The 25,402-nt window shown below is 38.0% G+C and overlaps 1 protein-coding gene across 1 annotated transcript in view; it reads right to left on the bottom strand.

Moving 5' to 3' along the window:
- LOC149161206 (putative L-gulonolactone oxidase 6) overlaps positions 1–24,848 on the bottom strand; it is a 28,078-nt gene extending 3,230 nt beyond the window's left edge. Inside the window, exon 1 of the mRNA XM_089435497.1 lies at positions 24,133–24,848. Within this exon, the coding sequence (XP_089291623.1) occupies positions 24,133–24,795 (663 nt within the window). The 5' untranslated portion in view covers positions 24,796–24,848. The remainder of the gene's footprint in view (positions 1–24,132) is intronic.
- Positions 24,849–25,402: the final 554 nt, after the last annotated feature.

Raw genomic sequence — 25,402 nt, 5'->3', positions numbered from 1 at the left:
CGAAATTCATCAATTGTTTCAGCAATCTGGTTGGAGTGAATTCTTCCACCATTGTTTAGGGCCCGGACAAATCCCTCCTCTCATTTTGCATACCATAAAGCCTTGATAAAATTGTTAATAGACAACCAGATATCCAAGGTAGAAAGGACATGGAGCCATTTTTTTTTGGGAAGGTTTTCAACCTCAACCCCTTAAGAGAAGAAGAGGCAGACCAAAGACTGCCAAAAAAGAAAAGAAAGCTAAAAATTAAGCCCCTATTGAGCCACCTCCCAGTGAAGAAAACCTAGAAGTTCCATCTACATCAAATGGTCCAAAGATACCCAAAGTTTACGAGAGGAAAAGTGTCAGGTTTCATAAACCAGACCATGTATCCCTTTTGAACCCACCTGTTGATATCAGCGCTTCCCAAGCTGTGACTCCACCTTTCAAAACTCCCCATGCAGACACAGCTAAAACAGAGGTTCCTAAAGGCAAAGAAGCAAAGATTGAAAACAAAGAGGAGACATTGTTTAAAGTTTTCAAGGGTGGAAATATATCTCATACAAGGCCAACTAACAAGTTAAAATACAAAATCAAACGCAGAAATAACCCAGAGTTGGCCAAGGAGGTGATTGATGTTGACAACATGCCACTAAAGGACCTCATCATCAATAGGAAGAAGGCTAAAGGCTCTAAAAAGAGCAAATGCAAAGAAACTTTGAAAAAGGGATCCGATCTATGGAGACAAGGCAAAGAAAAAAACAAAGATTGGAGAAGGCAGATGTATTGCTCAAGGCAACTAGTACCCTCAACTAAGATGCTTGGGGGATTCAACCTAGAATTTTTCCTTTCTATTCCATGAAAGAGGGTTTTTATTTTTATCGCTCGCAGTCGGCCTTATAGCTTTTATATGCAGCGGAATACTCGAGAGATCTGACATTCCCATTGTCAGCGATATAGCTGACCGATCCATTGTTAGCTATTTTGGGGCAAAACTGTGTGTCGGTGGATAGAAAACGATACAGGGACAAAATTCGACAGTTAGACTATCAGTGATTTTGGAGCAAACACGAAGGATTGACATCTCCGTTGTAATTGATATTCAGAAAAGCGAAAATGTTAACCTTCCTATTGTCAGTGATTTTGAAACATGCAGAAAAGAGAAAATGTTAACCTTCCTATTGTCAGTGATTTTGAAACACGCGGAAAAGAGAAAATGTTGACAGTAGGTCTTTCAACGAAAGCTACGAACAACAAACCAGTGAAGCTGACGGCCACAATATGAGCGTTTTTTACCAGGTGGTTTGAAGGAAAGAAAGATGAATATAAAAGCAGTTTTGGAGGAATTTTGGACTTGTTTTCCCAGATAGGATGTTGAGCTACCAGTTAGGGACCTGTTTCTATCTCCAAGGGAGATAGTTTTACAAGATATTTTACTTCACATATATATCAACATATTTTCTTGTAGCTATTTTAGGAAACACTAAATGTATTTAAGTTTTATAGTTTACATGCATGAACTTGAAGATATTTTAGATATCTCATATTATCATAATTAATATGGAGACTATTATTTTGCAAACAGTTGATCTAAGTTCCATAAAAAATTTATGGCGAACGAAGAAGGATTGGACTTTTATTGAAAAAAGTATTTGCATTCCGGTATATTTGAACAGTCGTAAATATATTTACAGTGTTTAATGAGCATTTTGTAGGAAACTCGTGTTTTATAGTTCCCTGTGAGTTTTCTCTTTGTTATACAAACTTTCTTTCATGTCTGAAAATGTTAGTATCTAAGATTGGATTTTTTATTTTTTTTGATCCAGTAAGAGTGGAGCCTTCCATTAATCAAGAAAAAATACATAATGTACACTTTTTTAACGGAGCCAAGAACAGCAACACCAGCTCTGTGAACACTCAGCAGACAGCTGGGTTGACACAACCCCGTACCTTACTCAAACAAAACTACAAAAGGATTGATGCTTAAACCACCAATGAACTACTCATCCTCAAAGCTACGCTCTGGAAAACCTGACTTCCTTCCTGACCCAAAAGATAAATTTGAAAAGTTCTAAGGTACTTTCGGGTTCGCTAAATGTCGTAAGTCTCGAGCAACAAATACCCGACAGCCCTTGATGATGAGGGCTCACATATCCTACAACCCACAATATCTTGCGGCCCACAAAGCAACAGTAAGTGACTATAAAACAAGCCTTAACCTGTGGTTGACTAGGCAACCCCAAGACCGAACGATCCAGCCCTCAAAGATCTGACAATCTTTAACTAATTTCGGGTCAACAACTTGCCCACTCCTTAATTTGCCTTTCTGACCCGATGAGAAACCAAAACCATCTTTCTATAATTTTTCGGGTCTGTTTTGTGGATTAGCCCTCGATTAGCTTTATGACCCGACTGTCGTGCGATCCAACCCTCATCTATCCAACGGTCCAAAGTTAATTTCAGGCCGGCAACATGCCCACTCTTTATTTTTCCATTCGGACCCGATGAGTGGCCTAAACCGCCGCTCTATAGTTTTTCGAGTCCGTTTTATGGGATATTCTTCTTGCAGCTATCTGCCCGAAATCTGTAGGATGCTGGAGTTCACTGCCATCTTTGGTCGGCTGCCTGTCAACCTGCCCGTTGTTTACCCCTTGCTTCTTCCCTGTTATTGGTTCACTTTCTACTCTTTCCATTGGTCTATTTACTGCTTATCTTTCATAAATTGAAAACACTCCCTGTCTGTGATCGCCTGTCCGTGACAGTCGTGCAAATTCCCTGAGGGTGTCGACTCCCAAGCATAACTTTTGTTATCTCTTATATAGAACACTCCTTCATTCGCCAGACGATCCGCTAACCTGTTGGTTGTTCTACGCACATGAACAAATCTAAGTGTTACTAGGGCTCTCAGGTGGGATTGTATACAATGATAGACCTGCAATAACCGCCAGTGATTTGATACTTTTTCTGGTGCTGTGTCGTTGCCTATCTTTTTGACCAAATTAATTATCAATTCAGAGTCTGCTTCTATGATGGCATTGTGCAAATTGGATTAAATCAAGATTTCTAGGCATTGCTCTAGGGCCATCAGTTACGCCATATTATTAATCGCATTCCCCAAATGACTATGACATATGAATTTTATGTTTCCCTGCTCATCTCTTAGGCCTCCTCCATAACCAACAACCTCAGGGTTTCCCTTAGAGGCTCCATCTATATTAAATTTCAAAAAGCCATGAGGAGGCGGTTGCCAGAAGTCCTTCCCCGTTGTTGTATGTCTTACGATCTTGCTTATGCCTTGGGGGAAAGGCAACTGGAGATCCAAATGCAAAAGTATATGAGCATCCTGGTTTAGAGGAGTGTTCTCGAGGGTTGCTTTAGAAAGGTGCTCACAGTTTCTTTGAGTTGTCTTATAATCTGAGCTATGATGCTCTTGGTTGAGCCAATTCTATTCTTGAAAATCCTATTGTTGCATATTTCCATACATCCCAGATCAAAAAACCTGGTACCAGAGTCCAGGCTTTGTCGATTATTTCATTTTCTGAGAAGTCTTTCCTCCAGTTCTTCAAAGTGCCAGTAATGCTGAATTTGCCCCTATCAGTTTGCCTGAAGATTGAGGCTACCCAATTCCATAAGGTAGAGGTGAATAGGCAGAGGTTGGGTAGGTGATCCATCGTTTCTTCTTGTAGACCACATAACTGGCATCTAGATGGACCAACTAAACCTCTTTTTTTAAGATTTTCCCAAGTCATAATTTTTTTCTGTTGCGACAACCACATGAACAGTTTGATTTTCATCCAGTGCGGGTTCTACCATAGGTCATTCCATATCTTATCAGGGTTTGGAAGGTCAAGCCAAGTGGCAATTCTTTTGGCTTCTTTGAGGTTGAAGTTGCCTTCGCTATTTCTTCCCCATCTTAGTTGGTCAGACGATGTTGAAGTCAAAATCTTTCTCTGTTCTAGGATCACTGCAAGAGCTTCTGCCTGGGCCTTCAAAGGGGTCTCTTCACTGTATACTAGGTCCTTCCATGTTCTCCATTTTCCCTTGTCCCTTGTCTGATCCCAAAAGTCACTTACCCTGAGTAGCCCTTTATTGTCAGTGTCATTCTTGAGAATGGCTAGTTCTTCTCTACAGAGGTTAAGCTCCTGCTGCCAATTATCCTCCCAAAACCAAGCTAGGTTTCCATCTCTGATCTCCCAGAAACTATGCTTCTGAACAATGGCTCTATTCTCCCAAGCATTGTTCCAAATGTGGGAGCCCTTGATGAGCCCTGTCATTCGAATATGATCCCTTTCTTTCCAGTTATTTGCATACTTCTGTTTCCAGAGCTTGGCCCAAGGGGTTCTTGTTTCCTTTAGCCATCTCCACCAAAGTTTTGCCCCCAAAACTTTGCTTAGGGTTTCCGGGTCATGAAGTCCCAAACCTCCATGGGTCTTGGGTTTGTAGAGCTTTTCCCAAGCTACCAGAGCCCATTTCTTTTTCTCTTCCCCTTTTCCCCAAAGAAAATCTCTTTGGATGTTCCTGATGTGTTGTAAAACTCCTTTTGGAGCAGGGAGAGCTGAAAACATGAAGATTGGGATGGTTTCTAGGAGAGCTTTTGTAAGCACTAGTCATCCTGCTAAATTCAAATATCTGCTTGTCCATTTCTTGATTTTGTCCTGCAGTTTATTAGTCACTGGCTCCCAAACTTCCTTACTCAGAGGTTTGTCGATGAGAGGTATTCCCAGATATTTGGAGGGTAGTTGATCTCTTTGAAAGCCGAGAATTCTAGAAATATTTCTCTGAATAGCAATATCAGTATTAAAAAAGAATTTTTTTTATTTTGTGAGGCTTACCTCTGTACTAGCAGCCATAGTAAAATTGTTCAGGATTTGTTTGAAAGCTTTAGCTTCCTTGACCGTGGGGTGTACCCTACAACATAGTGTCATCCACAAATTGTTGATGAGTCAAGGTATCCCCATTCAGGGCTAGTTTGAGACCCTGGATTCTTCCTTCCGCATTCGTTGATTTGATCGCTTTGCCTAATCCTTCCATCATGAGAATAAAGAGGAAGGGGGAGAGCGGATCTCCTTGTCTGAGGTCTCTTGAAGGCCTAAATGTTCTCGATGGAGAGCCATTAAGTAGGATTGAAAAACTAGTTGTGGTAACAAGGGCCATTACCCATCTTATCTAGTTGTGGTCGAAGCCATACGCTTTTAGTACTTCCCTGATGTACGACCAGCTTAGCTTATCACAAGCTTTCGCTAGGTCAAGCTATATGATCATACCCACTTGCTTATTGCTCTTGAGAGAATGAACCACCTCGTGATATTGAATGATGTTATTTAGAACTTGCCTTCCTTCCACATCCAGTTTGCTCCTCAGACACAAGAGTTGGAAGAAGGGGCTTGAGTATGTTTGCAATTACTTTAGAAATAATTTTGTACACCACATTGCATAAAGCTATGGGTCTGAATCTATCTAGTTTCATAGTTTTTTCCTGCTTTGGAATTAAGGCTATGAAAGATGCGTTGAGTGCCCTCAAAATTGTTTTAGATCTTCTCGAGTCCTCCACAACATCAAGGATATCTTGTTTGACTATTTCCCAGCATTTTTTGAAGAAGTCTACATTGAACCCATCCGGGCCTGGATCTTTCCCATTTTGCATCTCTTTGATGACTTCATTGACCTCCTCTTCAGTCACTGGCCTGTTAAGATTGTAATTGTCTTCCCTGGTTACAAGTTTTGGAATGTACTGTGTGAAGTTGTTGATAAATTGTGATCTGTCTAAGAGAGGCTCCTCTGCTATGCTTTGGAAATGTTGTACCAGAGCAGATTCCATTTCTTTATGGGTACTTAGCTCTTTCCCTTGAGTATCTCTGAGTTTTGAAATCCTGTTATGTGCCCTGTGATCCATGGTTGACTTGTGAAAAAACTTTGTATTTCTTTCCCCTTCTTTAATCCATTGCACTCTCGATTTCTGTATCTAGAAGATCTCCTCTTGCTTGTATCTTTTTTCCCATTCCTGTTGAAAAGAGTCGGCTTGCATTTTCCTTTCCTCGGTAAAGCCATCTATGATGAGGATCTGGTTAATTCCCTGTAGCTTTTGTTCAACTTATCTTTTGGCTTTGAAAATATTGCCAAACTCATTTTTGTTCCATTCTTTAAGCCTGAGTTTGATGTGTTCAGTCTCTATTGCAACAGGAACATCTTCGTTGCTTGAACGAGCATGTCTTCCACCCACCATTTTCCAATATTAGTGATGAAGTCAGGGTGAGTGAGCTCGCAATTTTCAAACCTGAAAGGTCTGTTCCTCGAAGTGCCTATAAAAGAAGCTTCAAGCTAGATAGGCCAGTGATCCGAGCCTCCGAAAGGAAGGATTAAAGAAGTCAGGTCAAGGCCAGTGAGAAGGAGGTCCTCTGAGATTATGAATCTGTCTAGTTTAGAGGCAACTTGAGAAGCCCCTCCCCTCTTATTGTTCCAAGTGAAAGTGCCATTTATTGTCTCCGTATCCACCAACCTCATGTCGTTTAAGAAGTTCTAGAAGGCAATGGCGTCTTTGCCTAGAATTTTGGTCCCGCCTTTTTTTTCTATAAGAGATCTAATCATATTAAAGTCCCCTCCCATAATCCAGGGCGTAACAGGATGTCTCTCTCTCAACTCCTCTAATGAGGTGAGAAGTCTGAGTTTGTCTTCAAGTTTTTGGGGACCATAGAGATTTGTGATCATATAGAGTTCCTTGTCACCCAAAGGTTGGATAACCATCGAAAGGTAGTTCCTGGATGCTTCAACATCCAGGATTCCAAGTTTCTGGGGATTCCAAAGAGTGAGAATCCCTCCTGCTATGTTGTTTTCTTTAACTTCTAGATACTCGTACTTAATGAGCCATTTGCTATGTATCTCTCTGATTTTGTCTATTGAACATTTTGTTTCCTGTATAAACACCATATTTGGTTTTTCTTCTTTTATTCTGTTGCTGAGATTTCTTTGTTTTCTTTTACTTCCTAGACCCCTTATGTTCCGGGTTGTGAGTTTCATTATGAAAGGTTTGTAAATCAGTAACTAGAAAGATCTTTCATCTTGCCTGAGTTAATCATGAGTTTCCCACACTCTGTCAGCAACTCATTCTGTCTCTTCGTTCCTCTTTTCCGGCCTGGGTTCTTGGAAGAGTGTCCTGATGTTACCTCCATCGGTTTTACCCCTCTATTTTCTCGGCTATCATGGTTCCTTTTGACTCTAGAACCCTTTGCTTAAGATCTCCATAGGAAGAGTTGTTGCACTCTGTCAAACTCCTCTTATGGTAGAGAATCAACACCTTTGGTGGTTCCCTGCGCCTTGAACTTTTCTAGATCAAGATTCTCCCTCTCAAGAATCTCCTGTAGTCTATGGTCCTCCGTACCAACTTCACTTGGGGTCATCTCATGGTCCCTGCCAAGTTCCGTAGTGCTTGGCAGATCCTCCTTTAGTTTGTTGTTCTCATGTCTACCCTCCATGCTAGCATCTTTTTCCTTCTCTGCAGGATTATCCTTCGGTGCCTGGTTCGTTCCATTGTTCCCACCTTCTTCTTCTAAAATCTTGAAACTGTTATGACTTGGTTGCTTATCCTCGTTAGTTTTCTTTTGGTACTTTTTTCCTCCTTTCCCTTTGCCTCCCACCTTGGTAAAGCCTTCAGGATCTTTGCCTGTGTTGGTTTTCATATTGTCCTCCAGTTTGTTTAGTGGGCAGTCTCTGAAGAGGTGCCCGTGTTCATGACATTTACGGCATCTGAATGGGACATGTTCATAGTCCACCGCCTGCACCCATTCTTCATCATATACTTCTAGAATGATTTCGTCTAGAAGTGCTCCCGATAGGTCCATTTCTACACATATGCGGGCGAAGGAGGTATATTTTCCTCGCAGAGTCACATCTGATATTTTTAAAAAATGACCTAATTTATTGCCTATGGCTTTTAAGGATTCTGGCAGCCAATAATCTAAAGGTAGGGAGTAGAGTCTTATCCATACCGGTACCGATGTGAATGTTTCTCGTTCCAGGACAAAATTCATCACCCATGGTCACATGTAGAGGCCTGCAGCAGCATAGAAATATGGTCCTCCTTCGAACACTCTGTCTTTATCCTCTAGGTTTGTGAACACCACTGTGAAGAATCCCTTGGACCCAAGATGAAGGTTTATATCTCCCTTTGGTTTCCAGTGGTTTCTTATCCATGTGTGCAAAGCCTTCTCCGTTGGCCATATTCCCATAAATTTGCATATAACCGTGTATGCCACCATGTGATCCCTGTGCACCTGTAGCGCTGGATCATTTAAAACAACCCAGGGTTTAATGGTTGACCTGGGTTTACAGAGTCCTGTCACAGTCTTGTGCTCAGTTCTCTGACTGTTGTCTCCTGTTCTCTTCTCTCTTCTGACTTCCTCGTGATTCTCTTCCTGTTCATGAGATTTGATGCTTTCCGGCTTTTTTGTGCTTATCTTCTCCGTTTCTGCCTCCATTGGTTTCTTGAATCGATTCGAACCAGCCTCCTTGCTTCTGTTCGCAACTACATGACTATAGGAGGGAGTGGAGCTCCCCCCTCCTTGCCCCTCCATGGTTACCAGCTCGCACTCATCGCTCCCTGTTCAAAACCCTCGTTCCGCTCACCCCCGACCTAGTTTGGTAGCCTTCAATATCCTTCATTCACCAGAAAACATCTAAAGGCTTCCTATCTAAGATTGGATTTCATTTATGCTCCATTCTTGTATTTATCAGCCATTTGTATTTTTTTCTTCAGTCGGTGATAAACGCTCTTTCATTTCAATTCTTTTCCTCCAATTTCTCAAACAGTCAAAAGATTTGTTGCCATCATGCTTTTCATAGCTTGCTCATTATTAGATTTGTAAACTTACTGGTTTAGAACTGGACTCCATGCCCCATGGTATGTTTTGTAAAATACCTAATCAATTTTATTCTATGATCTAAATCTCGCCACCAAACTCAATTGTGAAACCTTCTACTACAATGGTCATAGAGTAGTTGAGTTTTACCAAACTCAATTGTGAAACCTTCTACTACAATGGCCATAGAGTAGTTGAGTTTAACGGAGAGATCTCTCTCCGGATTGAAGGGTCATCTTTCAACCTAAAAAAGTTAGGTTTCCTAAGTGATAACACTTAGGACCAGAGTTAGAATTTAAAAACAAACCTACCCATTGATAATTGTTTTCGCAACTTCAACAAAAATATTGAATATTCATAATTTTATAATTTTTAAAACAATATTGGATAAACAACTAACCCAATGACACCTCCCAAATTCCATCCACGCTCAGGACACCAAGTCAGACGTACACCGACTATAATGTTTTTCATTTATTGTCCACCAAAATTTTCTCCCAAACGTACATCATTGATACCTCAGCCCATTGAATGTGAGACAACGACGACACGGGAGTCAGGTAATTATTCAATTCTGGCGAAATTTTCCCGCAAGGTACAACATCGATCCCTCGGCCGTTTGAATCAACGATAACTGGATGTCAGGGTTTAACTTTCGCGTGGGTAATAAGCTAAATATAACGAGAGATTTCCGGTTGAGAAAAGGTGATAGATGCAATGCAGGTTTTAACTTTCCATTGGGTAATAAATCAAACAGAACAAAAGACATTTCCGGTTGAGAAAAGGATCCAATTCCTATATTCCAATTATCCACGTAACTATAATTAAATAATTAATTTTCATTTTATAATAATATTTTGAATAAATACGATAAATTTTTTATAATAAAATAAATAATTATAATAACTGAATATTACTAAAAATTAAGATAATTTTTTGGCTACGATAGTATATTTGTCGAGGCGTTTGAACCAACTAGTGTGGCTCATCGTCAGGACAACCAGTCTAATATAGCTGTTTCCTAGTCTAATATAGTGGTTAGTTAGTCAATTTAGCCGTTGCCTGGTAAAAAATTATAGCCGTGCTCTGACTATTTAACATGCAATCTGGATCTGATTCTTCAGCTATCATGTGATTTAAGTCGAAGAATTCTCTTAATCTTAACATGAATCACAAAAGCCTCAATTCAATTATTATTAAAAATATTTACATTTTAATTTAATAAAATTGAAAATTAATATTTATTCATATCAAAAATAAAATTTTAATTTAAAGTCTTCTATATCTAAAAACTAGTTTTCAATTCTTATTTTCTTGAAAACTCCCAATTTTTTAAATCTTGAAAACTCCCAAATTTTCAAATCTTGAAAACTCCTCATTTTCCAAATCTATTTCCAACCAATTAGAGAGGTTTTGTTCTATTCCTAAATTCTTATAAATATGCAAATGGAAAAAAACCTATTTTATTAATATTTTAAAAGATAAAATGATATAAATTTATGCAAATAAAGTATAATTCATTCTAAAAATTAACACAAACCACAACGATTAAAAGTTATTATTCATTTAATATTAAAAAGTGACATTGCTATTTCATTTTAATATAAAAAGTAACATTACTATATTATTTATAAAAAAAAAAGCATTTCTCTTTCTTTAAAAAACACAGATTTAGTTACTAATATGAATGTTGTTAGATCTTTAATATTTTTTTAATGATGTCAAAAACATCTAATACATCTTTAATAGACCACTAATTTGTGTCATCATTGTCAATGGTATATATATACTTGTATATTTAGGAGATGTTAATACTATGCATACCTTTTCAGATTGCAATTTTATGTTTTTTCTATTAGATACATCATACTTATGGAAACTTTATCTAATAGAAAAATTATTTGTTTTTACTTTCCCAAAAAAACCATTTATATTAATGTAAGTTTGATAACATTAATAAGATAATATTTTGTTTGCAATTTTATTTAGTTTAATATAATTTAGAATTTTATTTTTAAATTGTTAAATTTATATAATTTAAAGTGTTAAACAATTTTGCAAAAAAAAAAATTATTTTTATATTTAAAAATAGATTATTATAGTTTCACTAAAAATAAATTATTAAAAAAAACCCACTTTATATTTAATAAATTTAATATACTTAATCTTATCAAACAATTTGTACATACATCATTGGACCAAACTTCGGACATAATTTAACCAAAATTAATATGCTTAATCTTATCAATCTTATCAAACAATTAGTACATACATCATTGGACCAAACTTCGTACATAATTTAACCAAAATTAATATATTCGGTGTAATTTATTTAGATTTAAATGTTTTTAAATTGTTAAGAGACATGTTATATATTATTTCACCAAAATTAATATTTTTTTTATAATTCGTTTGAATTCAAATGTGGTTAAATACATTATATTTTATTTTATTTTTTATTTAAAGTAACTATTATATATTTTTTATTTTCATCATATATTTGATAAATAACCTGATTTTATAATCATTAATATAAATAATGTGAGTAATCAGTAAATAGTTAAAATATTTATTAACTATTATAGCATGGAATTTTTAACATTTATGATTTGTCCTTGTTTAAAATTTAACGTTTTCATGGAATAAAATTGTAAAATCCTATAAATTTTGTTATTTCCATAAAATGGTTAAAAAGCTAATAACTTAAATATATACATCACCAACAATCACATATCGACACCCCATAATCATTTCTGAACCCCAACATGAACAAAGATTAACTTGGGGAATATGTTGTTGAGGCAATAAAGTGCTAGCGGTACGAAGTGTTAGGGGTACGTGTAACTTGATGAGAGGATCCCCACACCACACAAAAAAACAAGCAAACATCTTGAACCAGTGCGGGATGATGTGAGATCAATGAATCAGATGCCATACGTGGACTCAACATTAGTTAACGGAGCATCTAAGTGGCAGTTAGTTGCCATGCTTACATATAACCCATGTAAGTATAATGTCATCTAGATTCGAAAAATAAGTAAAAACACCCATCTCGCATGGTTTTGCCTAATTGAAAGTTGTTATGTGTCCAAGAAAAGTTGGCTAGACCATAAGAAAGGAAAAAGTGCTTGTTTTTCTCAACTATTAAAGGACAAAAAATAACTTAAGATATCAATATGCTTATGCCAATGATCATTGGAAGGCTTAACATCTTTTATTAGCCATTTCCTCGGTAATTCTTAATCTTCTCATGTTTCTTTCTATAATGAAAACTAAGAAATCTAACCCCTAAGCATTACACGGATCATGACCAATGAATTTAGACGAATTGAATTTTTCTTCTATATATTAAGGGAGTGGGCTTACCAATAACTCACAGAATAACAAGATATTTTTTTGGTCTGGAAATCGTATTTAGCCTGATTACACTTCCCCAAACTTACCATTTCCTTGAATTTGTAACTTGGTGCACTAACAATTACATCCCAAGTAAACAGGTTGTTATTTCCAAAAATGGTGTGATTCTTTCCTATGTAAACCCCCAATCGATTCAAGAAATGATTAGGGTAGGTATGCATAATCAAACTCAACCAGTTGATGAAAATGCTCTCAGTCTCAATTCAAGAAATGCTTAGGGTAGGGATAGTTATGCATAATCAAACTCCACCACTAGACTAAATGAATTAACTTCAAGACAAAGTAACTTTGTTTGAGTCATATTTCCCAATTAATTCTCCTTTACCTAACATAGCACCCCCATACATTTTTTCTAAATTGTCCACGCAAATTATATACTAGGATATGATCATGACTATCCTAGGGTCCCTAGCATCTATCTCTTCTGTCAAAAACTTCTTTATTAGGTTTCACTACAGTGAGTATCTTGCAAATGCCATTAATCTCCAATTTTCTCATTAAAGCCTCAAGCAAGAATATTTAGGTATCAATCCTTTTTAGTCTATTGGTTCCTCCATTTCCAAGCTGGGAAAATTTCCAGTGTACATTTAAAGCTACGAAATGGAGGAAACCCAAATGTCGTTATCCGACTCATTGCCTTAAAACAACCTTAGAATTGATGATTCTCTAATTACAACATTAAATTTATCTCAATTCTCTATTATGTGATGGTTGAAGAATCTTGTCCCAGAGTTTTTCTTGAGACAAAGAAATTCTTCAGATCAACCCAGATATTAGGGTTAATGATTGGTATTTAAAGATTTTATAGAGATTAGAATATATGGTTGTGATTTTCCACCATATCAACTCTCAACTTTTCTGACCATGAATATTTTTTCTATAGAAAACATCAAATAAAGTCTAAATTCAAATCACTTGCATTTTATTTCCAAAAAGCATCATGTAATGATTAAATTAAAGAAAGAGGTGGGTCCATTCCTGGTTAAAACTATAATTGCTCTCCAAGATATGGAGGAATTGATTTGAAAAATGATTTCTTTCTCAAGAAGAGGTTTGGTCGTGTGATCTTTATGAGATTATATTAGACAAAAGAATTAAACAAGGTTCTTCAAATTATATACATCTTGCGAAACAAAATATTGAAATATTAACCAATAGAGACACTTGGGTAATGGAACCAACTCGGATTATAGAGCAAATTGCAGAAGCGCAATCATCTCAAGCACTTTGTAGAAACACCTCAATCAAATGAGAAAAGTATAAAAAGAGCTTATACAAAAAGCCTCTAAACAATTTATGTGATAGAGAAATAAGATCAACAATCCGAGAGAAGAAAAGAGACAAAAGAATAAGGAGAAACAAAACTACTAGTATGTGCAAAAGTGGAAACATCAAAGCCCAATCATCTCAAGCACTTTGTAGAAACACCTCAATCAAATGAGAAAAGTATAAAAAGAGCTTATACAAAAAGCCTCTAAACAATTTATGTGATAGAGAAATATATCAACAATCCGAGAGAAGAAAAGAGACAAAAGAATAAGGAGAAACAAAACTACTAGTATGTGCAAAAGTGGAAACATCAAACGAGCCTTCTTTCAATTGGAAACTTCTACCAACAACATCCACCAGTCAAGAACAACAAGTAGGAATGTCACTTTCAACATGAGAAAGGCCAAACAAGAATGCTTCCATAAATACTAATTAAGATTTAACGGTCAAACTTCAATAGTAAAAGAAGTAGCTACAAAATCAATTGGTAGGAACGGGAGCCTTCACTAAAACAAGGCTTATTATATGGGAGGCATGTGGAATTATTTTAGAGTGATGGGAGATGAATTAGATTTGGATTATACTACAAAACAAGGTATCCCAAAACCCAAAATTAATTAGGGAACAAACAACATAGAACTAACAAGATTGTTAACTTTCTCAATTTAGGATTTGGGAACAACTTCATGCTTTGGGAGTTCAAAATAGAACTTCAATTATAATGGAAACTAACAAAGGTTTGACCAAAAGAAACTTGCTTACTTTAAGAAGCCCAAGATTAAAGCAAAATAGTAAAAAAGATGTAGAAGCATTTAATAGTAGATTTAATTCTTTGATGGAACTCTATCTCCCATCTTATTAGGATGTGAATTAGATTTTGATATCTTTAGATGAATAAGGAGAAATGTTATTGTACATATAGGAGGAACCCTCAAAAGGAAAACTATTATGGACAATTTGATTTATGATTTTTACCTCCTCTTTAAAGTAAAAAATCTTTTTTCAATTATTCCACTTACAAGAAAAATACTAGGTTCTATGTAGCATAGAGAAAAGTGTCAACATTTCATCATCCAATTGGCCCAAATTGGGACAAGTTTTCCAAGTTTGATCCATGAAGCTTTTGAATGTGCAACAAACAACTATTGTAATAATTTTGTATAAATGTATGAAAGAAACTCTAAAGAAAGGTTGAATTTTGAAAATACAATACGGTATTATATTTATGTATGGAGAATATTTTAAGATCAGTGTCATTTCAATTACTTACAATGTATAATTTTGCTTTGTCTAAGTATATTTCTTATAAAATCACAATCTTTGTAACTATAAAGTATTCAAAGTTATATGTTAAAGTTGAATATCAAAATTTCCCTCAAATCAATTGTAGCATCTTTTTTTTTTTTTGTAAGCTGTGGTAGTTCTTATTATTTACATCCAAAAAGTAAAAGTACAAAACTCAGGAGTCTCAACCTGCCCCGCGGGGAAACCAGGTCTGTTGACTTCTATGATCCAAAAGTTCACACTCATAAACAGAAGTTCGAGATATTACTAACCGACTTATACAGTTTGAAGCTACCTGAATTGTTCCACATATTCTACCTCTCCTCTGTACTAAAGATAACAACCTAGAGTAATGTATCCTAGGGGTCATCAAGATAAGTTTTACAAAAGACTAACAAGTTCAAAACAACTTGGGAGAAGGAACCAAGACCTTTAAACTTCTGCATGCTTTTTACCATCGTTGTCAGCTCTGCTGGACTGCATTGCTTCCAGCATGTCCTTTATTTCCTTTAGCTGTGTGTTCTGTTTCTTGACTATCTCCTCTAGCTTGGCTGACTCCTGTTTCATCGCAGCATTTTCCTGGGTCATTTCTACCATTTCTGTCGCCACCTTCTCCATCGCCTTGGCAAGGAGATGTTTCATCACCCAGTAGATGTGAAGAGCCCGACGATACAAGGTGAGCCTTCCTCTTGTATTACCCGGGTCATGAAGTTGAACCGACCATTCATTCATTTCTGGATCCGACGGTTCTTCGAGGATTTGAGCTTCCATAGCCTCTACTATATTTCGAAAATGCGGGTGAGAATCATAATTATATGCTTGCTCTGCTTCATTCAGAGCTGTATCTATTGTGCTCTGTCTTCGTCTCCTCCTTGCCTGTCGACTAGTTCCTTCCCCCATGCCTGCCGCTTTTCTGGGTCTTCCTCTACCCCTCTTTGTTCGGCTCTTCAGAGTTACATTTTCCTTTTCTTGTGGGGGATTAACGCTGCTCTGGCCTTGATCGCTGCCTTTCCTTTTATTTCCTTTTACCTGGTCACCAGTCATTTCCTCCGAGCTCTCAATTACAATTTCTGCTCTACCGTTATTCCCTAAGCCGTCTACTGCTGTATCTACCCTCTGAAAGCCTGAGTTGCCCTGCCCTTCTTTCATTTTTCCACTTTTGTCTCTCTGACTCCTGTTATTTTGTCGAACTGGCGCTCCCTGCTCTTCTTTTGTTACTCTGATTATCCCTCTTCCGCCACGATTTTTATTTCTTTCATCTCTTGGTGTTGGAAGTCTGGATACCTGACCATCTTTCTTGTCACATCGCCTTCCCCTGTTATGAATTGATTGTTGAATCAATTTTTGCTTTGGGCCCCGTCCTTGCCATACCTTCAAGACCATAATTCCTCCAGATGTAGTACTGCGCTCCCCTGTTTCCTGACCTTTCTGACTTGTCATCATTGCGAGCCTGTCTCGCGTGTTTCTTTTCCACTCAAGAGTATAATTACCTCTAATCGTCATGATTCTTGTCATTATCAATCAGTTGCTTCAGTCCATCCCATCTTGCCAGCGCTGCCTGGGTCTGCCAGCTGTCGTCAATGCTCTCTGTGTTGTCTTTACATCCCCAGTTCGCCAGGCAATCTGCAGGTTGATTTCCATTTCTTCTGATATGCGACACTAGTTTGTAGTCAATATCCTTTAGAAGTTCAGCAATATCCTGGATGATACTTGCGTTTCTCCAGCTTGTGGCGACCTTATCCCAATTCTTCCCTTTATTTAGTTTTTTAATCGTTTCCACCACTAGGGAGGAGTCTCCTTCAATTTCCAGCTTGCTGTAACCAAGTCTTTTGGCTATTTTAATACCTTGGTAGGCTGCCATGAACTCAGCCTCGTTGTTGGTCATTGTACCTCCATGGTCTGCGTATATCCATACTGCTGATCCCTGACTGTTACGAAAAATGCCTCCATATCCCGCTAGTCCAGGGTTTCCTTTCGCAGCTCCGTCGAAATTTAGTTTCATAAATCCCTCCGCTGGTTTTTGGAACCGAACAGGGCTCTGAGTCGCCATGTGATTTTGTGGTTGCTTTGTTTGCTGATAGGTCATCCCTTGCTCTAAGTTTAGTCTCCTCAACACTGTCATCTCTGTTTCTGATGTTGTCCAATCTTCCTCATTCCAGTGTTCTGCTAAGAGAGATTCCCTAACTTGTTTTACTGTTGTCTCCCATATATCCTCAGGCTTAGATACTTTGTCCATGAAGATACGGCTGTTCCTCTCCTTCCACAGATTCCATACATTAAACCCTGCCACAAGGCTCCAAGCCCGGCCTACGATTTTGCTATTGAAGTTTCCTTCTCCTCTTTCAATCAGGGTTGAGATGATATCCCGATGATTCCTTTCTGGAGACGAGAAGAGCTCTCTTGTGTTTTCCCATTGGAGCTGGGCGGTCTGGCATCTTATGAGGAGGTGTTCTTGATCTTCCTCTCCTTCATTACATAGACAGCATCTTGAGGGTCCGTAGAAGCCTCGTTTTTGAATTCTGTCCCAGGTTAATATCCGTTGTCTCCCTATCAACCAAGCAAACATTTTTATTTTAGGCCACCATTTTGTTTTCCATAGCTTTTTCCAGTTTAGGTTTTCCTCCTCTTGCGCTACCCAGGTTTTTATTTTATAAGCTTCTTTTATATTGAAAGTTCCTTTTGTTTCTGTGCCCCATCGGAGGATATCTCTACCTTCTCTTCTCTTTATCCGTCTCGAATCCATTTCTTTGTTGAAGTTCGCTCTTTGTTCCTCTGTGGAGTTCTCTGCCCAAACTTCTGTCGATTTCCAACTTCGCCATTCCTGATCGTCTTGTTCTTCAGCCCAATAATCCTTCACTGTAGTAAGGTTACTTGTCTCTCCGTCTCTCTGTATGTCGCCCAGGTTTTGTTTGTGTATGAGCTTTTCCCTCTGTTGCCAGGCTTCGTTCCAAAATTTCGCTACATGTCCCCCTCTGATTTCCCAAAATATATACTGGTCAATTAGGTCTCTGTTTTGAATGGTTAAATTCCAGATATCCGAGCCACGGGGCATCTCTTGCTTTCTGAGGATTCCTTCCGGAGTGCGAGGCATATTGTATTTGGACGACCAGATTTCTTTCCAGAGATCTGGCCCGCCCTGAATCCACCTCCACCGAAGCTTGGCCGCCAGCACTTGATTTAAGATCCAAGGGTCCTTGAGGTCCAGTCCTCCTTTCTCTTTTGGTTGGGTAAGGCTGTTCCATGAGCACAGGGCCCATTTTCTCTGTTGCTTCGGTCCCCCCCATAAGAATTTTCTGTATATCTCAACCAATTTATTACAAATTCCCTTCGGGGCTGCCATTATTGATAACGAGTATATGGGGATGGCCTGAATGGTAGCTTTCAGGAGCACCACTCGCGCTGCCAGATTTAGGGTACGAAAGGTCCAGTTATCCAATCGTTTTGATATTTTCTCCAGAATGTGTTTCCAATTCCCAAGTTTCCTCGAGGATGAATCTAACATTATTCCCAAGTACTTGGTTGGGAGGTCTCCTTTCCTGTAGCCTAAAACATGGGTTAGGTGATTTTCCACTGGTTCCGCGGTGTTGAAGAAGAAGGTTCTAGATTTTTCGTTGTTGATTTCCATCCCTGTGCCTTTCATAAATGTTTCCAGTATTTTTTTGATTCTTTTCACCTCTTTCCACATTGCTCTGCAGTAGATCATTATATCATCAACAAATTGCTGATGAGTTACAGTCGTTTGATTTCCCCAAAGCTTGAGGCCTTGAATTTTCCCCTCTTCAAGTTCCTTTTTGAAGAGTCGCCCTAATCCTTCAGCCGCTATGATAAAGAGGAAGGGAGATAAGGGATCTCCTTGTCTCAGACCCCTTGAGGCATTAAAAGTGGGTGTTGGCGATCCATTCAACAGTATGGAGAAATTTGGCGATGAAACCATACTCATGACCCAATTAACCCATCTGTCACTGAAACCGAAAGCTTTGAGGATCGTTTCTAGATATTTCCAGTTAAGCCTGTCATAAGCTTTAGAGAGGTCGAGTTTGATGAGCATCCCTCTCTCTTTTTTCGTCTTCATGGTGTGAATCACTTCCTGGGCCACCACTAGCCCATCTAATATCTGCCTTCCTTCCACAAAGCCCGTTTGCTCTGGCGAGATGATGCTTGGCAGTATCGATTTTAACCTTTGAGCCACAACTGAGGATATGATTTTATATATGACATTGCAGAGTGCTATGGGACGGAAGCCCTCTGCCTGCTCTGTCTGATGAGTTTTAGGGATAAGGGTCAGAAGGGTTGCATTAATCCCTGGCCAGATTTTTTGGTTTATTCTGGCTTCTTCCACCACTTCCACGACTTCGTCAGCTAAGAAATGCCATCCCACATGAAAAAACTCCACAGTAAAACCGTCCGGACCTGGGGCTTTGTTCTTTTTCATATTTTTGACAATGTCTTCCACCTCTGCTTTAGTTATCCTTCGCATTAAGGCCAAGTTTTGATCTCTAGTTACCATAGTCGGTATTTCCCTTCGTATCTTGGCTATGTCTTCTGTTCTATCTGCTTGTGGTTCTTTCAAAATTGTTTTAAAATGCTTTAACAATTCGTTTTCAATATCTTCATGTTGGATGATTCTGTTCCCCTCCTGGTTTCTCAGAGAGAAGATTCTGTTCCGCTGTCTGTGTTGTACCATTGCTCTGTGGAAGAATTTCGTATTCCTTTCTCCCTCCCTGAGCCATTGCACTCTTGACTTTTGCTTCCAGAGTATTTCTTCCTGTTTTCTTCTTTCCTCTAACTGGGATAATATTCTGCCTTCTTCTTTGGATCTTTCCTCTTGTATGCCTTCTGTTATATCTAATTGTTGCAATTCTGTCATTTTTCCTTCTAGCTTGATTTTCTCTTCCATGATGTTGCCAAATTCTTCTTTATTCCACTTCTTTATCTGAGCTTTTATTTCCTTCAGTTTTAGTTGAAACCTATGGGTCTTGTTCTTTCCTGTCACCCTGCTGTCTTTCCACCAGCCTTCTAATTTTTCCTTTAGATCTCCACATCTTAGCCAGAAGGCCTCGAATCTGAAGGGCTTTTTATTTGGTCTTTGTTTCAGATCTATTTCTAATTTGATCGGCCAGTGATCCGAACCGGTTACTGGGAGAATGGTTGCTTCAATGAAGACATCCTTCATCATTATTTGTTCTGAGATTAAGAATCTATCTAGGCGAGATGCGATTTGTTTCTCACCGCCTCTTCTGTTGTTCCATGTGTGTACTCCGTTATTGGTTGATATGTCAATCAGTTTTTGTTCACTTATCATATCTCTAAATTGTTCTCCTTCTTTGTCCATTCTTCTTACTCCTCCTCTTTTTTCCCCTATCTCTTTGATAAGATTGAAATCTCCTCCGATAATCCATTGTTTTCCTGAGATTAGGCTTCTAAGTGCTTTTAAATTTTGGAGAAACTTATCTTTTTCATTTGGGATGTGAGGTCCATATACCCCTGATATGAAGACCTCCTCTTTCGTTCCTAGAATATTTACTTTTCCTGTTAGTATTCGATGGAAGCTTATCCAGTTACTGATCAGAACTTCATCTGGGTTCCATAAAATAACTAGTCCTCCTGCACAGCCAGTGGCATCCTGTCCCATTATCTCATATCTAATTTTATTTCGGTTCAGAATTTCCTGCATTTTTTCAGTACTAATTTTTGTTTCCTGTAAAATCATAATACTCGGCTTTTCGTTTTTAAGTCTCTCTTTCAGGTATCTTTGTTTGCCTCTGCTATTGAGGCCTCTTATATTCCAGGTTGTGATTATCATCTTAACAATTTTGTGTGGGTAGTGAATACATCCGATAAGGGGATCACTTTTCCTGAGCTGACCAGTGCTTCTCCCACTTCTTGGAGTATTTCACCCAATGTTTTCCTTCCTCTCTTTTTCCCGGGCTTGCCAGAGCTTCCCACTCCTAGTATCTGTAGGCCCTGTTTGTCGAGTTGTTGGTTCTCTTTCTCTGCTGTGTCTCCTTTTCTTTTTCTTTTCTCCTTGTACCTTTGAAATGCCTCCTTGTACCTCTGTTTTTGTTCCTCTGGTATGAATCTTTCATCAATTCTTTTCCATGCCTGTAATAGTTTTGCCATTACCTGCTCCTCTTCATCCCCTATTTCCTTCGGTGGATCCATCTCCATTTCCCCTATTTCCCCTATTTCTTCCTGCGTTACCTCTTCTGGATCATCTCCTTGCTTTCCTCCCTTTTTCTCTTTTTCTTTATCGGCTTGTTCCTCTCCTGTTTCCATTTCCTCAACTTCTTCCTCTTCGCTTACTTCTGTTCCCTGTCCTTCTTCTTGCAATACTTTAAACTTGTTTGTGGTTTCATTATTTTGATCTTCTCTCGGGGTTCTTCTTTGTCCTTGGTTGTTTCCTCGTCTGTTCCTTCTGTGGACTGTTTGGAAGGCATCTTCTTCTTTGTCTTCGTTTCTCCCTTTCCGCTTCCGTTCATTTTCCTCTTCTCGTTCCTTTTCAGCTATCGTGATGGGGCAGTCTCTGTGCAGGTGGCCATATTCATGGCATCGTCTGCACCGGAAGGGAATGTGTTCATAATCTAGGGTTTGGTTCCATATTTCATCATGGTACTCCAGTTCTATTGAATCTGGCAGGGGTTCAGTGATATTCATATACACACAGATTCTAGCGAATGTGGTATATTTTCCTCTCTTAGTGGATTCCGCCACTTTCACAAAAGATCCTATGGAGTTTCCAATCCCTTGAAGGATGTCTGGTTTCCAGAACTCTGACGGGAGGCCGAAAAGACGGATCCACACCGGGGCCGCTAGTAATTTTTCCTTATCTGGATTGTAGCATTCTACCCACTCTCTTATGAACAGGCCCGCATTATTCATGAAGTGTGGCTGCTCCTCAAAGACCTTATTCTTGTCCTCTAGATTTGAGAAGATGACTGTGAAGAAACCTTTTGCCCCCAGCTTGACATCTACATGTCCTTTTGGTTTCCATTTCTGCTGTATCCATCTTATGAGGTTTCTCTCATTCGGCCAGTATCCTATGAACTTACAAATCAAAGCATAATCTTTCATATAGCTTCTATAATCTTCTAGTGAGTTTGATGGAATCACAAACCTGGGTCTGGTCGTCGCCCTTGGGAGACATTTGCTTGGTATGCCAGTTCTTCTTTGAGCTCCCGCGGCTGAGGATTCTCCTTCGTACTTCCGTCCGTCCCCGTTCTGTCGTTCCTTACGAGCTTCTCCTGTTATTACTTCTTTGTAGGAGGGGATCTCTCCCCCCCCATTTTCCGTTGCCATTATTTCCGCTCAAAACTCCCTCCCGTGGGTTCTCCGCGGATTCCTTTCAGATTAAAGACAGTTAGCCAGTAACCCGTTGTATAAGTCCCCCTGCCCCCACTTTGTTCCTCCTTGCCCACGATCGTCTGTGCCGTGACAGGGGTCTAACCTGCCCTGCCGTCAGAGTGCATCAGGGGCCTCACCGAAACCCTAGCGCCGTTCCCTCCATCGCCAGAGCCCGAACCCAAAATTCAATTCTCAATAAATCAATTGTAGCATCTTTACAAGTACAAAGATTTATGTTAAATTCAGTTTATCTATATAATACCTCTTTTGATAAACTTATATGTTGAATATTTCATTTGATTATTGCATATTACAAATATAAGTACTAAAATATCATTATAATACATCTCTTTCCTTTGAAAGTTTTAAACATTAATTTAATGTTTTAAATTTTATAATATATATTCTTCATCCTCTTATTTTTGCATTTTACATACATAAGTGCTTTCTATAGTTGGAAAGCAGTGTCTTGATTAATCTATTTAAATTTACTGTTTCATAACTATGACAATAAATATAATCTCTATTCAAATATTTAAAAAAAAATCTGAATATAATAAAAATCAAATATTTATATCTCTATATATTAAAAATAAAAAATATACTAATATTAATAATTAATTATTTGATTAATATATATATATATATATATATATATATATATATTAATAATTAATTATTTGATTAATATATATATATATATATAGATAGATAGATAAATAGATATATAATATTAATAAAATCTATAGTTGTAATGACAAAATTCAAAACAAACTAATAATTAATAATTAAACTAAAATTTTTTTATATATATATATATATATGATAAATTTATTTTGAACGATAAGCTGGTATTTTCTCTATTTTTAATGTATATAGAATTACATGTCACATCCATATTTAATAGAGAAGTAATTCCACATCTTTTTGCTATTTTATATTAAATGGATATGCACTTAATGAGAAATATTAAAAATATATTATCAAGCCAATTAAGCATTTTTCATTATTAAGAAGATGTTTATGGAATTGGTTCAAAGTTAGACATAGATTTCTCCCACTGTATCTCATTTGGGCCATGTGGCAAAGTAGGAATGCACTCATTTTTTAGAACAGAAATCTGATTGTAAAAGAGGACTTTATCAAAACAGCGGCGTACTTTTTGGAGCTTGGTCCAACTAAAATTGATAACAAGCACAGAAGTGTCATTTGAAAAGACATATGGCAGTAGGAGGAAATGTTATTTTTATATTAATACAGAGGTGTTTTTTTTTCTTTCATATATTTTTATTAATAAATTAATGTATCAACAAAGTCTCAAATTTGTTTCAAAATTATTTTTATTTGGTCAAGAATTTGTTTTCTTCTGATATAAAGGGACAGATTAAACCCAGTCTACTCCTTACCAACTATTTCTAAGTAATTACAAGTACGTGATAATCATTAAATAACAGTAATAAATCAACCTTTACCGACGATTACTAAGTAATTACAAATACCATGATAATCTTTAAACAACAGTAATAAATCAACCTACATGCAACTAGCTATGACTGTCCCACTAACAATTTAAAAACTAAATATTAATGGATTGTCCAGCAGTATGAAATATAATATAAAAATACTATAAAACCTATTATAAAGTTTAAACCAGTAATATACATGTTCATTACTATCCTGTTTTGTTAATTAGTGTAGTTAAGATTTGAGTTTAAATTAATTAGTGCAGTTAAGATTTGAGTTTAATTGATTATTATATATAAATAATCATTTACAGCAAGATTTGAGTTTAATTGATTATTATATATAAATAATCATTTACAGCAGAGTGATTATTCACGACAGGACCACAGCTATATATCCGGCATTATTCACAGACTCTCATCATTGAGGGCACGTAGAGAACCATATGGTTGAACAAAAATGTGGTCATAACCTAAATAGAAGATATAACTACTTTAAATAAAAAGTTTCCAAGCTGTGAGAGTACCTGCGTAATGACTCCAAGAAGGCCGAGAGAAACCTTAGCAGCATTCAGGTCTGGATGGGATTCATCGAAGCTCACAGCACTCGCATAACCCGGAGGCGAAGGTACCACCAATCTCATGCCAACAACATACTCATGAACTGCACTTCCATTATTGAACAGAGAGCTGCCATGTGCCCCGGTGCTGAGCAGCCCTCCGATGGTAATCCCCTCCCAATAGGGCGAGTGAGGGAGAGCCAAATTATGTTGGGCAGCAGCATCTATAACCTCCCTCAGAGACGCTCCACTTTCTACGGTAATCGTCATTGACGCTTCGTCCACACCAACTATGCGCTTCAGCTCCCGAGTGCTTATGATAAGGCCAGAGTCCCCTCCTGGGCAGACGAGTTTGGGTATGGAGTGAGACCATCTGGTGACCACCCGCATCTTCTGTTTCTTCTTACTGCCCTCAGCTACCACCTCCACCACCTCTTCTTCCGACGAAGGGAAAACCGCCGACCGGGCTCTGCAGGTGGCCCGGTCCGGGAAGATTCCATAGGCGTTGGTCACAGTGCAATCGGTAGAATCGTTACGCCTGCATCTCACAGGCGGAGGAGGTGAATTGCATGATATCTTATCTGTGTGGATCAGAAATATAATGAGAATGGATAGGGCAAGAAACCTCATCGGATTAGGTATAGGAGAGTTGAGTGACTAATGAAGAAAGGAATTTTCAGAATGTAGAATGACGGTTTATGCAGTGTTGACTCTTAATACGTGGTAAGGCTTGCACTCTTCTGCGGCGAAACGCGTGCGAGAAGTTGGTGGGTCGGTGAGAGTTGTAATTCGTGTAAATATGTGGTTGCAGATTGTGCGGTGGAATCTGAAAAAGTGGAAGAACGCAAGAAAATGGGATGTAAATGGTGAAGGCAACATTCGATTTATTTTTTAATTATATGCAATTTTATTAGGCCATTCGTCTCTCATGTGTGGTGTCAGTGAGGTTGTTTATGAATGATGTTGCCCGCGGAAGGCTTTGAATCTGACACCTTTGACCCACTCAAAACGAGGACGGAAAGACAATACACTTGCCCTAGGCTGTCGTGTATTTTAATACAAACAATCTCGGAGTACCTTGGGGCAACAGAGTTAGAAATATGTTAATATAATGGACAACTTCACCCACAGTCACATTGAATTACTGTTTAGTAGGAAAAAAGTTTTCACTCTAATAAAATACTTCTGGGTCTTCTGGATCTTAGACTATTAACTTATTATTTTATATTAAAAAAAA

Source organism: Pinus tabuliformis, chromosome 5_2 (genome assembly GCF_031772625.1).
Source record: "Pinus tabuliformis cultivar Carrire ecotype Pingquan chromosome 5_2, CPIR1, whole genome shotgun sequence".
NCBI lineage: Eukaryota > Viridiplantae > Streptophyta > Pinopsida > Pinales > Pinaceae > Pinus > Pinus tabuliformis.
Note: the sequence above shows the minus strand (reverse complement) of the source record. Positions and strands in the feature narration are given on the sequence as shown.